Below are 14,505 nucleotides of genomic sequence, written 5' to 3' on the forward strand. Positions count from 1 at the left end.
TCCTCCTTATCTTTGGGGGTGTTTTGAGGGGGCAGGTTGTAGATGATGTAGAGAAGGAAGTTAATATTGTTGGGCATTTACTAAGTGTTGGGCCTTGTTCTTTGCACTTTATACAGTCATTTATTTAACCTCATATTTGATGTTACATATTTCCTTCTCTTAACAAAGCAGCCAAATAGATAGTATTTTTGTAATATTAAATTTATTGTGTATATTTTACAGAGGAGGAGTCTGAGAGGTTAAGTGAGACTCCCTAGCTCAATCAGTAGCAAAACTGGGATAAAAATCTGCCTGGCTCCAGAAAACATGCCCTTTCTCCTGCATATAGTTTGTAGATTAATGAATATTTTAGGAAATGTTTTGAAGAAATCTGAATCTCAGGGAAATATATTTTATTTTATTTTTTTCCACATTTTTATTAGTGCATTTAAATGATATATAACAGGATTCATTATTACATATACATTCATGTACATGGTATAACAATATAATTTGGTCAGTGTCATTCTTGGGGAAATATTTTAAAAGTGTCTAAAATTATCTATCAAAAGGTTTGATTGGGCTCGGGAGGCTGAGCCAGGAGGATCAAGAGTTCAAGGGCAGCCTCAGCAAAAGCGAGGTGCTAAGCAACTCAAAGAGACCCTGACTCTAAATAAAATACAAAATAGGGCTGGGGATGTGGCTCTGTGGTCTATTGCCCCTGAGTTCAATCTCTGGAACTGCTCCCCACCCCCCAAAAAAGGGTGTGATTCAGAATGGATCTGAGCCTCAGTTTTGTAAAGATTGACGGGGAGTTCACGATCATTAAAGTCCTCAGATCAGATAACCTGTCTCTACTTGGTAAGTGCTCAGGTGCAGGCAGGGAGGTGGGGCTGCAGTATGTCTCTGTGGGAACAAGCAGAAACAGGTCTAGTCCCGGGCCGCAGGGATGCTGGCTGGTTCAGTGGTCATCACAACCTGCACAAACACTCTGTGTTCTGAGTATTTCTCACACCAGGCTCTTTAGGCAGGTTGGCAGGATTTCTCCCAATTGCCCCCATGGCCAGGGTTTTCTTGGTTTTTGCCTGAGGGAGCCCAGCTGAGATTCCAACCTGGGTTTACTACAAATCCTTACTTACTTACTTTGTTCTAAATTGCCCTGTATTGTGCCTTTAAACAATGTCAGTGACAACTCCTTATCTAAATGATCTAAAATACCACTAGGCTACAAAATTACCAGGAGCTGGATTGAATGTCATAGACAGATTTTTCAGAACTATATAAATGCATTAAAAACAAGAAGTATTGGTTTTGTAAAGCAAATTTCCCCCTAAATGCTCTATAGGAAATTTGTTCCAGGAGCTGCTGTGGGGAAAGAAAGAAAATTCCATAATCAGTAAATAAACTTGTGGCTCACTGGCTTAAACCAAATTAAATGAGCATCTTTTTGTTTTTTCAGAAGCACTTCTCAAAGCTTTTGATGCGCTAATGAGAAACTGGAGAAGGGAAATGATATTTCACATTCCTCAAATTTATTTAGCTACAGACCCCTTTTAGTAGGCAAGTATTCACATATGAGATTGGGATTTGCTACTTAGGACTTTCTCATCCTTCTGTGAAAATCAAATTGTCAGGCAGAGTTGGGACCAGTCCTATCAGCATGTGAAGGTTCCTGCAAATTGCCCTTAATGCTTTATCTCCACATGTGATAGAGTCCAGGTACCTAATTGTCTAGAGGAGCAGGCTGAGGCCCTCTTTGATTTTCTAGGTTATTCTACTAGGTACACCGGTTGTAAGCGCAAAATGATAGGTGCAGACCTCAACAGATTCAGGGAAGCCATTTATTGTTCTTCAGGGACTTGGGCAGCGTGGGAACTCATTTTCTGGATGCGAAAATGGCCATCGATTACAGAGGGGATTTTGGTTTTATAGGGAACAATTAGGGAGTTTCATCATTGGAACTTGTGGGTGTGCCGTTTGTTTGGCAGTCAGGGGCTAGTTATGAAGGTTAAAACTTTTGTCTCTGGAGGGCAGCTGTAAAAGGTTGAAATTCATTGTTACCTGGAGAGATAGGAGTCCAGATTGTGAGGGTGGGTATTTCTTCTTCTGGAATTTATTGTCTTCCAGAGTTTCAGTATATGCCTCCATCCTTCAGGGCCTATTGTTCAGTATTTACTGTGTATAAATAGGACTAATTTGCAATGGGGGAAGGTCAAAGTGCAGAGCCTAATATTCAGTATTCACCCGATGTTATCAGGAAAGGATTTACTGGAAGGTCAATGCTTGGCTAGTTTCCACTCCCTCCTCCTGAGCTGCATTATCTCTCAGCTTCTCTTTGGGGGTTGTTTTGTAGGATTATTATTTTCCATAACTCTTCATAGGTGAGCTGGAGTGATGGGATATCCTGGGAAGTGTCCAGATGTGGAATGCTACTTGGAGAGGGGGAGCAAGAAATGTAAGGGGCAGTATGAAACTCCAGAGGGTGCAGTGGAAAATACACAAGATTGGGTGTGAGAGAGAGTGTAGAGAAAGGAAAGTTCTGGGAGAAAAAGGCTAGCAGCTATGCAAGACAGGCTTCATTTCCTTGAGGGAAAAAAAAAAATTGCCCAGAGTTCACCGGCTGCTTTCCTGTACTCAAAGTAGGAGCCAGAGAGCCGTGGCATTGGTATCTCCTGGGTTCTAAAAGTGTGGCATTTCAGGCCCCACACAGAAACGCTGAATCAGAATCAACATTTTGACAGGATTTCTGTGGGTTTCATATCCACATTATGGTCTGAGAAGCTCTGCATTAGGTCACATGAACACGCCTCCCTTGCCCACCTCTCAAGTTCCAAGCCAATACAGTCACATATCACTTAACATTGGGGATACATTCCAAGAACTGCATTGTTAGGAGAGGTCTTCACTGTGGTAACAACATGGGGTATACTCACATCAATCACTCACAGGAAAATTTGAGCATCATAGGTTGCTACGATGTCTTTAGTGGGTATAATCTTACAGAATCACTGTCAACGACAGGTAGAAAGGATATGTAGCACATGTATAATTAGTAGTTTGGTTTGCTTAAGTATGCTGGATGGGGGTTGATATCCTAATGAGCTTTAGGTTGGCCTTGAGGCCCTGCATACAGGGTAAGAGGGAACCAATTGAGTACACTGAGTTACCTGGGGGGAGGGTGTTTGAATAGGTGACTTCCTAAGAAGGGGTTATGTAGAGACACATGAAGTCATGAAGGAATCTGCTCTAGGTTTCATTTTATTTCGTCCTAATGGATGAGCTTCAGCATCTGATATTAGGATTTTACTTAGGACCTAGCTTATTGGGGTTGGATGACATAAAGAGTTAGGAGCTGATTACCAGCCGCATGTCTCAATTTTGCCACCTGTGGAGAGGGCCAATAAGCTCTTTAATGTGATGTTGCAAGAGGGCGTGAGGTACAAGTTGTTCTGTGAGAAGAACTTGTTAACAGCTGAGTTCATTGGCTGACTTGACTCCTGGGTTCAAACTGATGTAGAAAGAGGAAGATTGGGCCAATGCATTACCCTGTATTCCTCCACTCTAAGGATATATTTGTGCAAAACAAAATAACCTGTAATGATTAATTGAATTAGGATGGTCTGCATTTACATCCTGATATTTAGGGGGTAAACTCTAGTGGTGAACCTCCATCTCCAGTGTGGAGAGTAGTGCAGGATGAATAATCTTAACCTGGGTTTCATCACCTGTGGATTAGAAACAATAACAGTACCCTTTTACATGGAGGTTGTAAAGAGGAGGCGAGATTACACCTGCAAGACTCAGCACAATGGTTGTGAGTCTGAGTCCAGAGGACTCAGCAGGGCAGAACAATCTCAAATAATAGCATTTTTCTTGAGGTTCATCAACACCCTTGATTTTAACAGTTTGCTTAGTTTTGAAGGAAACTATCATTAATCCTTCCTTCAAATTCTCTGAAAAGAACTGCAAAATTTCTTTAAATATATTAAATTGCATTGAGAATGGAAAGGATTAAATTACCATGAAATAAAAAAGAAGCTGTGGTTAAGTTTGGAGAGTAAATTATAAGGAAAAGTTAAAATTTTTAAATCTCAATTTTAAAACCATCGATATACACTGCTGTCCCGGAACACAGGGATTCTTTCATATTTCTCTGAAGAGTAAATTTCTTGTTTTAGTAGGCAACTGCTTTGCTTAGACCCAAACCATAAACGGTCTCTGGGGAAGTAGCCTACATTTCTGTTCCTGCCCCACACACATATCCATAGTTCAGCTCAGCAAGAGACTTGGGCAGTTACGCACAGAATCCGAATTCCCTCTTTCTGTACCTCTGTTTTCCAATATTTCCCTTGCAATTTTTTTTTCACCAGCCATGACTGTCCCAAACTCTGTCTTCTTGTTCTTCAGGCCAGAATAATTGTGGGTTTTTATTGATGTTTTATCTATTCTATATTCTAACATTGATCAGCCTTCAGGCAAAAAGCTATAACCAGGTAACGCACTCTCTGCCATTGCCTTCTTCAAAATTTCAATGCTCCTCCAGAGTCTTGTTGCTCTTTTTTCCACTTTCCATTGTCTTTGGATATATATATTTGGTACTGGGGAGTGAATCCAGGGGGGTGCTCAATCACTGAGCCACATCCCCAGCCCTTTTTTGTATTTTGTTTAGAGACAGGGTGTCACTGGGTTGCTGAGGCTGGCTTTAAACTCTCCATCCTCCTGCCTCAGCCTCTCAAGCTGGTGGAATTATGGGCGCGTACCACCACGCCTGGCAGTATTTTTTTTAATAGTTTTTTCCCCTTTTCTGGGAAAATCAGGTCTGGTAGGAGCCATATCAGAGCAGTTGCTGATTCTTTTTTTTTTAAATATTTATTTTTCAGTTGTAGTTGGACACAACACCTTTATTTTATTTATTTATTTTTTATGTGGTGCTGGGGATGGAACCCAGGGTGCTCTACTGCTGAGCCACAATCCCTGCTGATTCTTTTGCATTCGTATTTATCTAGTTGTTGGTTCTCTGTCTTTAGGGTTAAAGGCTTTCTGAAAATATCTGGTTTTTTATGTTTGTTCTTGTTTAAGAAGTTCTGTGTGCTCACCATTATTATGAAAGGATGGATTTCAGTGTAGAGTGATCAGATAAGGGTTAGCAAATTCCTTGGTGACTTCAAAATATTTTCTTCCCTCCCTGAATAATTTTTCTTGAGAATGATATTCCAATTTCTTTTTTGGGAAATCTGCTTGGATGCATGCAAAGCAGAATTGAGGAAGGGTCTCACAGTTCTACATTTAGATTTTTTTTGGTGGTGGTATCAGGGAGTGAACCCAGGGGCACTTAACCACTGAGCAACACCCCCAGCCCTTTTTATCTTTTGAGACAGGGTTTTGCTAAGTTGCTTAGGGCCTCACTAAGTTGCTAAGACTGGCTTTGAACTTGTGATCCTCCTGCCTCAGCCTCCCAACCCACTGGGATTATAGGCCTGTGCCACTGTGCTTGGCTACATTTAGATTTTTAATGCATCCCTTCATATTCAGCCAGCAGCTGGTCTTAACTGTGCCTGGTCACCCTGTACTACTGTGTCCCTGGTTCCATTTCTCCAAAGAATAAACCTTTTCAACTTATGTTGGAGTGATGGGTGGGGAAGCTGATCTAAAAGCCCAATTGTTTCTTAATCAAAACTTCAACTAAGCTTTCTGTTTTCAGCCTCACTCTTATCCCTTACTTAAGAGGCTCCAGGTACCTCTAGTGTCCTGGGCTTTTTGGAGTCCTCTTTGATTGGGTTACTTATCGTTGACTCCCATGTCATTCCCAATCTCCAGGCATTTTTATTTTTTGCTTTTTTCCATTCTGCTAATTCATTTCCCACCCATCCTATTTGTCCACTACCTACCCTATTTTTTAAATATGGTCTGCTGTGGTCTCTATTCAAGTTCTCTATATCCTTTTGTGTTTATGCTTCTGTATTTGCATTTATTTGGATGGTGTTTTATAGGAAAGTAAATGTATATTTTTTCATCCCTTATTAGTAGGGAGTAAATAAATAATAAGGAATCAGTTGGAGGAGTCAACTTTTCTAGTAAATGGTAAAAACAAACTTTTCTCTTTGTATTTTACTGGAATCTTAATCAACTGGGAAAAACAATATAGCTTACTCTTCAAGCAAGAGAATCTAGCAGAGGTGGTGATGCTTGTGTGAGAGGTAGAATAAGAGGTTTTGACTGTAAAGAACTCGTAGGTCTTTCATAACAGAGGTTTTCATGGTGAAAAATGAAATTGCACTTCACCTTGATATATAAAACAGAAAAAAGTGATTATTTTTCCACCAGAAATATTTACAAAATGTTCTTTTGTAAAACCTGTGAGCTCCTTCCAAAAACTTTGGGATTCTTCAGATATAGATGGAAAGCCACTGCAAAAAAATGGCATTAGCCCAAACAGTGTGAGCAGCCCTCTTTATGGTGTAAGCATGTCCAGAACAAAATGACACTCATTAAATTTTCTTGAACACCGTTTCTGTTCCCGGTATTATGTCGTGGGCTTTAGGGACATCATCTCAATTCTCACAACTACACTGTGAAGCAGGTGTAATAATTGGTGCCGTCTTGTAGGTGGGGAAATGGAGTTTTGGAGAACTTAAGTACTTGTTCATGGATACACAGTTAGGGAGTACAAAAACTGGAACTCAAAGCCTGGGTCACCTAGCCACGACACAGGACACTGGGCATGTTCTGATGGGCTTTGCTCCTCAACCCCCGGATTCACCTGGAACCATCACGTGGATTCTGTTCACTGAGGGCTGCCTCTGTTCTTGACAAAAGTATCATAGAATAGTGTAAAACAAAACAAAACAAAAGCAACCCATGTCTCTAATCCTCAGGCAACGCCAGCTCCCAGATACCCCACCCTATTCTGCATCAGACCCCTGCTCTCCTCCGCAGGTCAAAGGTGAGTGCGACCCACCTGCCGCACATCTTGTGCTGTTCCTATTCTTGGACTCAGAATAGCAAGAAAACTAGGCCCTTGATTGTGTCTTCCCCTAGGCGCGTGCTCCTGGACCCTGAGGCCTGCAGTTGTGCAGAATCGGGCTACCTTCCTCCACTCAGGAGCTGCAGCTGCCCCTGGGATGCTGCCTGCGCACCCGAGCACGTCTGCAAGGAGCGACTCCGGCGGAACCCCGGGCAGCTTTCACAACTGCTACCCAAACACGGGTCATCCAGCTCAGGACCAATCCGGGTCTTCCCATCTGGGGACAAGTTGTTCTCACCATCAGCAGCTGTTGTGCCACGTCTCCGGGTAAAGCTCAAGATATTTAGTTACAAGAGACCTCGCAGGAAGCCTCAGAGCAGCCCGCTGCCCTGTGACGTAGAGAACCGGCAGCCCGAGCCTTTCCAGCAGATGGCAGTGTTGAGACGCAGATAGGCCACGGCGGGGCCCGGGTTCTTGGCTTAGAAAGTCTTTTAATTAAAAACCCACTAAAACCAAGGTCCTCATTCAACAAAAAGCTGAAATGTCAGAAATCTATAGGGAGATTCCAGGTAGCGGAGGGAGCCGTGTGCTTATGCAGGCTCAGCCAGACGACTCAAGGGGATTTGTAAATGAGCTCTCAGAAAACTGTCAATCAAACATTAAGAAATATTCTTTTCTTTTGCTTTTCTCCTTTTTATTCCGTCTTCTGGGTCTAGAAGGTGGCAGAGAGAGGAAGAGTTATCAAAAATCGTGGTAAAACTCTACATTGAAAACATGCTCAGGTGTAAAACCTGCACCTGTAGTTGAAGTCTCTGAGTCCTCTGCCTTTTGAAAGTTGTAAGGTTATTTTTTTTTTCAGGGAGGTGAATATCAGGTTCATTGGATAAAACAAAATTAAGTTTCAGACTAGTAGGGTTCAAGTCATCTTAACTAACAGGCATTAGGCTTAGGAAAGTCCAGAGTAGAGACCTGGGAAATTAAGTGGGATTTAATGTAACATGTTGAGCAGAGAAGCCTAACCTCCCTTTTGGTTCCTTGATTTTAGAGCCTCGTTGCCTCCAGCCAAGAAGAGAAAGTACACACAGATATTGGATGACTCAGAGGACTGCAGAGTGTGGGCCCACCACTCCAGACCATGTGAGCAAATCTGGCTGTGACAAAGTCAAAGCCCTCAGTGTCTTAGCCATTGGATCAAAGCTTTTTACAAACCTTTGAGCAATCCTACAAAATTATGTTCTCTCTCACGGAGGGCAATGATAGGCTCTGGGAGTTAATTTCTTCCTTCTTGATGTTCTTCATGCAGGTGGGGTCACATAAGTGCTCCCAGGAAAGGTTGACCTTCTGGTGCAAGTGAAATGCCAGTCTTTCAATTTCAGGAACAATGTGTCTAAGAAGACAGGCTGCAGGCCTGCTGGTGTGCCCACTGCTTTCTTGAGTGCAGTTCTCCTCAAGTTTAATGTGCATAGATTTACCCAGGGGTCTTGGTAAAATGAAGATTCTGACTCAATCCATCTGAGCTGGGGTCTGAGACCTGAGTACCCAGATGAGGCCAATACTATGGGTTCACAGATGACCTTCCAAAAAGCAAGACTTTAGAGTATTTCTCCAGTGGAAGGAAAATGGAGAGTTGAACTTTCTTTGCACTCAAACCACATTGGCAGGTTTCTGATTGATCTTTGAAGTTATGTAAAATCATCTTAGAAGTCTTCCATCTGAGGCCCAAGTGGTCAGCTTGGTTTTTTTTTTTTTGTTTGTTTTTAAATCTAAAATGTGATGCATTGTGCTTTGAGCTTAGAGACCTGATCAAGTTGGGAACAATCTGGTCTTTGGGAGTCTAAGGACTTGAACTTTCAGAATTTTCTTTAGCATTTGCCATAGCATTTGCTAGGGAAAAGTATAATACTCCAGGCCAAATTTGTTAGTTACTGTAAATGCTCATATGCAGGCAGTGTGAACGGTGCCCCAAATTCAGGGATTAGGAATCTCTTCTCTCCCCATGAGTCATCTTGGCCAGGACAACAAGTTTTCCTCTTGGGGCTCCTACTCCTACTCCTGTCCCTGAGCTCTAGAGGATTACACCACTCTGAAAGGTGGCTTTCTCACCACCTGACGTTGCTTCCTTTGTCTTTAGCCACCCCTGGTTGGAGCTGGTCCTTTCAGGGATGTCTGGCTTCAGCTTCAGCGTGGGCTGGGGGCGTCCTTCAGTGGACAATGATGTCACCCCCTCAGCCAAATCCCCCATATCACCATTCCCTGGGAGTGCTATGTCATGACTGTGCTGGGTACCCAGCCTTGTAAAAGGTGAACCTCTTACATGGATCCACCTTTTACATGGATCCACCATAACCGACATCTAACCCCTCCCTCCTAGAAAAACAAAATGCTAAGTAAAGCCCCACCTTTTGATGACATAGAGCTCTTTGTCCACCTTCCTAAGCAAGGATACCCTAGTTTCTTCAGGGATCCCTGCATCTAGCCTGCAGCTTCTTTATGATTCTTAAACATAAAGCCTGAACAAGTTCCTAGCCAGACAAGGGAACCATCTGTTCACTTTCCTCCAGATGCACCAGCTCACTGGGGGATACGGGGCAAGTCACTCAAACCTTCCAGGAGTTTCCTCAACAGACTGGATTGTTGCTCTGGCCACTCCCAGAGTTAAGCTCCATCCTGTGATGGTTTTTCTGCTGCCCGTCCCAGACAGGGCATTGATTTTTTTTTTTTTACCATCTTCAAGTCCTGGGAGAGTAACTGAAATGTCTCAACACATAGGAAACCCTGAAGTCCCATTTAAAGGTCAGTAAAAAGGCTGGCTAAAGATAATTGGTTCCAGACAACTGTTCAAGAATGAAAATGAGCAGGTTCCCAGGGCCAGAGGGAGGCAGGGAGACAAAGGCAAAGACTTAGTTAATCCAAATGCCATGTTTTCATTACAGTTTATATTTTTAGCACAAGTTTTAGTGGCGATCTCCCACTGATGTTGCAGAGGATAGGAGTTTTTACAAGGTCCTGGGAAAAGAACACAGTAAGAGAGGAAGGGGGGAACTTCTGCAGTCTTATAAGCAGCAGAAAGTTTGCCAATTATTAATGGGAGATTTCTAAATCAATCATTTAGGCTTTTCTGGATCTTTTCCTAAGAGGTACATGTTGGCCAAGGGTTCCAAGATCCCATTTATTGAGGTCTGAATGTAGAATTCTTGGGTTGGTAGGAGCAGATGTAAAATCTTGCTTAGAGAGAAAACCACTTGTGGGCAGGCTCCTGTTAGCTGGTGCTTGGCCTCACTCAACCAAATAAAAGAGGTTCAAGGTCTCCCTGAGAGGCTTCAGCCTTCTTATGTTTTGAACCTCAAATGTGAAAGGGGTTTCCAGCTCCAAAGCCAGAGCCGTTGGCCCATGATGAGAGGTACATTGGCTGTGTTCACCCTCTAGAATCAGGAAAGTGCCTGTCTCATGTCTCTGGCATCTGGGAACTCTCAGATAATCTTTCTTGATTATCAAATGATAATTATAATTTCCACTTATCTCAGAGATTTGTTTAGAGCAAAGTACACACAATATTTTGAAAGGCGTCAGAGGCAAGCTTTCCATTTCCTCCACGGGGTGGGACTCAGGCATTTGCTGCCTTCACATTTCTGTTTCTCTCTGTGTTAGGTTTTCTCAAGAGATCTTGCATGAAGGGCAGAGGAGTGTTCAAACCCTAGCTCTTCCACTCAGCAGCTATGACACAGGGCAAATGCTGTCAGGACTTAGAATCTCAGTTTCTACTCTGGTTAATGAGATTAAGAAACCTTGCTTCACAACCACTCTAGAAATGTTTGGTGGCCTCTCTTCAAGCATATCTGCCAACCCGAGAGTAGACCTGGAATAGAACATATCATATCATATTATTCCATTTCTATAAACTCCTCTGTACGGTTAGATTTCAGGACAATTATCAGTTTTTGACAGGAGAAATTACTGGAAGAAGGGCTTTGGGGGGGGGGGGTCTCCTAGAGGTCTGGAAGCAACCTGTTGCTTGATAAAATGGTCATTACACAGAATTCATTTCATAAGAAAATAAAATTGTGTACTCATGATCTGTGTACTTTTCTTTATATGTAAAATACTCAGATAAAAAAAAAAGTTTATTGAAAAAGAAAAGGATCCTCACCTTGGAGATGACTTTAGGAGCTGGTGAAATACTAGGTGAAATGTCTGGGACCTTGCATGAATACAAAAATCAATCTTATTGTTAGTAGTAATAATAAGTCCCAGCATTAGGCTCAGCTTCTGTCTGGAACTTCAGCGTGGGCCTGTGGTCTCTGGGGCCTTACCAGTTGATAAACAGCTCACAGGAAAGCTATGACTGTGTCACTTTTACTGTTTTGAAACCTTTGCTGTTGTGTTAGGCAGGGCAGGAAGTGCTATGATTTCTGAGGATGATGCCAATAGTCCCAGTCCCCTGACCACCCTCCCTATCAGTGTCTGGAGGAGTGGAGCTGGCCTTTGGCCCTGTACCTGGGCACACTGACCTTGCTGCCAGGCTTGAGTAGGAAGCTGGCTGTGTTAGCTGGTTTGTGGCCAAGTACTGCCAATAGTTACATAGAGTTATGTGGAGGCCAAGCAGCATTTCCCAAGCATATCTGAGTCCCCTCGCTGCAACAAGTATAGGTGATAATGACAGGGACACTCATATCCAAAGGCAGTGTTGTTTAAATGCTGTGGTAGCAGTTGCTGGACTAAGCACTTCACAGACATTATTCCCTCATGGGATCCTTACACCACCCCTGGGAGGTATATATGGCTATTCCCACCTTGCACATGAGGACATGGAAATTCAGCTTAAATCATTTTCTTAGGAATGTTCAGCCATTAGGTAGTTGTGATTCAAACCCTTTGACTCTCCGTTGACCTTCTCTCCATTGTAGGAGAAATGAAAGAAGAAAGGAAGTACTGGTTTCCCCCTTTCTCTGAATTTGATGGAAGCAGAAATGTGGAAGGGCTTTATTTATTTATTTACTTTTTCAAAAAGATTTTAGGCCAGGTAGCTTTTTGAGGAGTGAGGGAAGGAGAAGATCCCAGCTTTGCCCACCTCCAATGTCCTTAGATGGGAAGAAGTTTTTCAGGATTTTCCAAAATCTCTCTAACATGGGAGATTTGGCCTTATAAAAACCAAAAAATACATGTTTCACTTAGGTGACATTTGATGATGATACGCCAAGAATATCTCATTTTCTGTGACATTTGAGATCAAAAGCAACTGGAAGCAGGTCTATTGATTTACTTATTTCAAGAAGACCTCAATAGAAGCCTAAAGAAAGGAAGAGTTAGATGAGCAAAAGAAAACCCAGCCCTTTGCTACTGCATTTCCCAAGCTCTGGGCTAAGTGGCACATTCAATAGAAGTTAATGTCCTATTTCTGGGTTATTGCTGACAGCCTGCACCTGGTCATACCAACGCCCACTGTTTCCCTTTCTCTCCTGACGTCAGGCATGAGTGATGGTAGGGGGTGTTAGAAGAAAAGGGAAACAGAAAATGTACCAATAGCATTTTACATAAACACAATCTGAGGTTGAATTGCACAGTTTGGGAGGCATATTCAAATTAAGACAGAGAGCTTGCAGGGATTATTCAAAAATAGTGGTCATCATGTGAAAAGGCTGTTATTTGACCATTTTTGATGAACAAAAGTGGCAATTTCATAGAGTTGATATTACATGCTAACAAGAACTCTGTTACTTTATCTTGGTTTGAACTTCTCAAGGTGTTTTCACTTTATCATTTTATTCTCTATCTTGGAAGATGGGCAGCACACATTTTAATTTCAATTCTACAATGGAGAGAAGTAAGATAGTAAGTGAATAAACAACTCATCTAAATTCAAAAGGGTGGTTAAAGTCACAGAATCTTGGTGCCACCAAGACCTGTAACAAATTAGGGTATTGGTTGCAATTAACAAAAACAAAAACATCAAATTGCCTTATACGCAACAAAGCAAAAGAAAGAAAGAGCAACAAAACAAAACAAACCCTTTAAAACCAGTGGCTCTATTGGCTCCTGTAACTTAGGAGGGTACAATTGGATCACAGAACTCAAATCAAATCATCTGACCAGGTGCGCCTCTTTATTAACTGCTTCTGCTGGCATAACTTCATTCCCAGATGGGCTTTTCCCTCATGTTCCAAAATGGTGCCAGCAGCTCCTGGACATGTTATCTCATGGGTTCAAACTTCATGGAGAAGAGCGAGCATCTTTGAACCCACATTTCCCAAAGTGCTGAGATCTACTCTGCTTGGGTTGGATTAGCCCACGTGGCCACCTCTGATGCAAGTACTAAATATTTACTTTGATCCATTTAGACCCTCCTAGGGCTGAACATAAGACTTCTCTGAATCACATGGTAGAAGTAGTAGATTGATATTAAGGATGAAATTTCCTACAAGTGTCCACCACCTCCCCATAGCGGTCACTGATCTCAAGTTACTTGTCTTACTGATGATGACACAGGCAGCAACATGCCTCCTGCCTCCAAGCATTTGACACCTGTCCCAAGGTCACTCTGCCTCACACATGGCCATGCAGCTGTCTATGAGTCTAGGAAGAAGAGTCTAGTAGGAAGAATCTAACTCACCTGTTTCTTTGCAGTGACAGGTAGGAGTCACAACAATGAAGTACAGGACCTTGACGGCGAGGGACAGAATGGGATGCCTGTAGACCAGTGCTCTCCTTCCCTGAAGTGGCAGCCATACCAAAGTGTTCCTTGGCATAGTTTATTAAACAGTCATTATGAAAAACTGTAAGTGGCCTCCCCAATGCCTGGGGGGGTAGAGGGCTAGAGGCTGAGGGGGAAGGGCAGTGCTGGATCTCAGTACTGAACCCAAGTATTTGGGCTTGGGTGTCACCCCATCAAATGGGATGGGTCAATGAGAAAGTGTCTGTCATACATCTGTTTTGCATCCTGGCTGAAGGATAGTTGGAACATGGGCTTCTGGCCTTCAGGACCCAGACTTATAACTCTAACTCATTATAATTTACCTACTAAATGCTGGGGAGAGAGGGAATCTTTCTGGGATCTCATGCCCAGTTTAAACTAAAAGCTGGAAGATTGAGTTTTCCCAATACACTAACATTTAGTCCAGCAGTTAATTTATAATACCACAAAAGACATTTTTGGGGTCACATAAAGTTGTTATCCAATGACCAACTCTAAAATCAGTATTGTCAACACATTGCATATTTTGAATGTTTAGCCTGCAACCATAGTTGGTGGTTTCTTTATATTAAGAGACTGAAATCAAATCATACAAATTATCCTAAAATTAGAAAAATTTCACCTTATTTTATAACATTACAGTTAAAAAAATAAATGTGCACTCATGCATTATTGTTTTTTAACATGCTTCTCTTTATTCCTTAGGGTATAATTTATCAACCCAAGGCTGCTGTTATTTTCCTTCGTTATAAATACCTTATTGAAACACTAAAAAAAAGTCAATGGTTAAAAAAATAGGATTTTGAAGTAATAAATATAATATGAAATGAGATACATTGAGCGATAAACTTGAAGACCTCCTGGTATTTTCCAA

At 42.1% G+C, this 14,505-nt stretch overlaps 1 protein-coding gene across 1 annotated transcript in view; it reads left to right on the forward strand.

The window, feature by feature from the left end:
- The window catches only part of Myrfl (myelin regulatory factor like), a 126,705-nt gene that overhangs the window by 40,731 nt on the left and 71,469 nt on the right, over positions 1-14,505 (forward strand). The window contains exons 3-6 of the mRNA XM_046430657.2: positions 6,855-6,922; positions 7,018-7,270; positions 7,989-8,080; positions 13,565-13,715. Coding sequence (XP_046286613.2) covers positions 6,855-6,922; positions 7,018-7,270; positions 7,989-8,080; positions 13,565-13,715 — 564 coding nt within the window. The remainder of the gene's footprint in view (positions 1-6,854; positions 6,923-7,017; positions 7,271-7,988; positions 8,081-13,564; positions 13,716-14,505) is intronic.

Source organism: Marmota monax, unplaced genomic scaffold (genome assembly GCF_021218885.2).
Source record: "Marmota monax isolate L192 unplaced genomic scaffold, Marmota_monax_Labrador192_F-V1.1 WCK01_AAM20220418_F8-fsc00056, whole genome shotgun sequence".
Classification (NCBI taxonomy): domain Eukaryota; kingdom Metazoa; phylum Chordata; class Mammalia; order Rodentia; family Sciuridae; genus Marmota; species Marmota monax.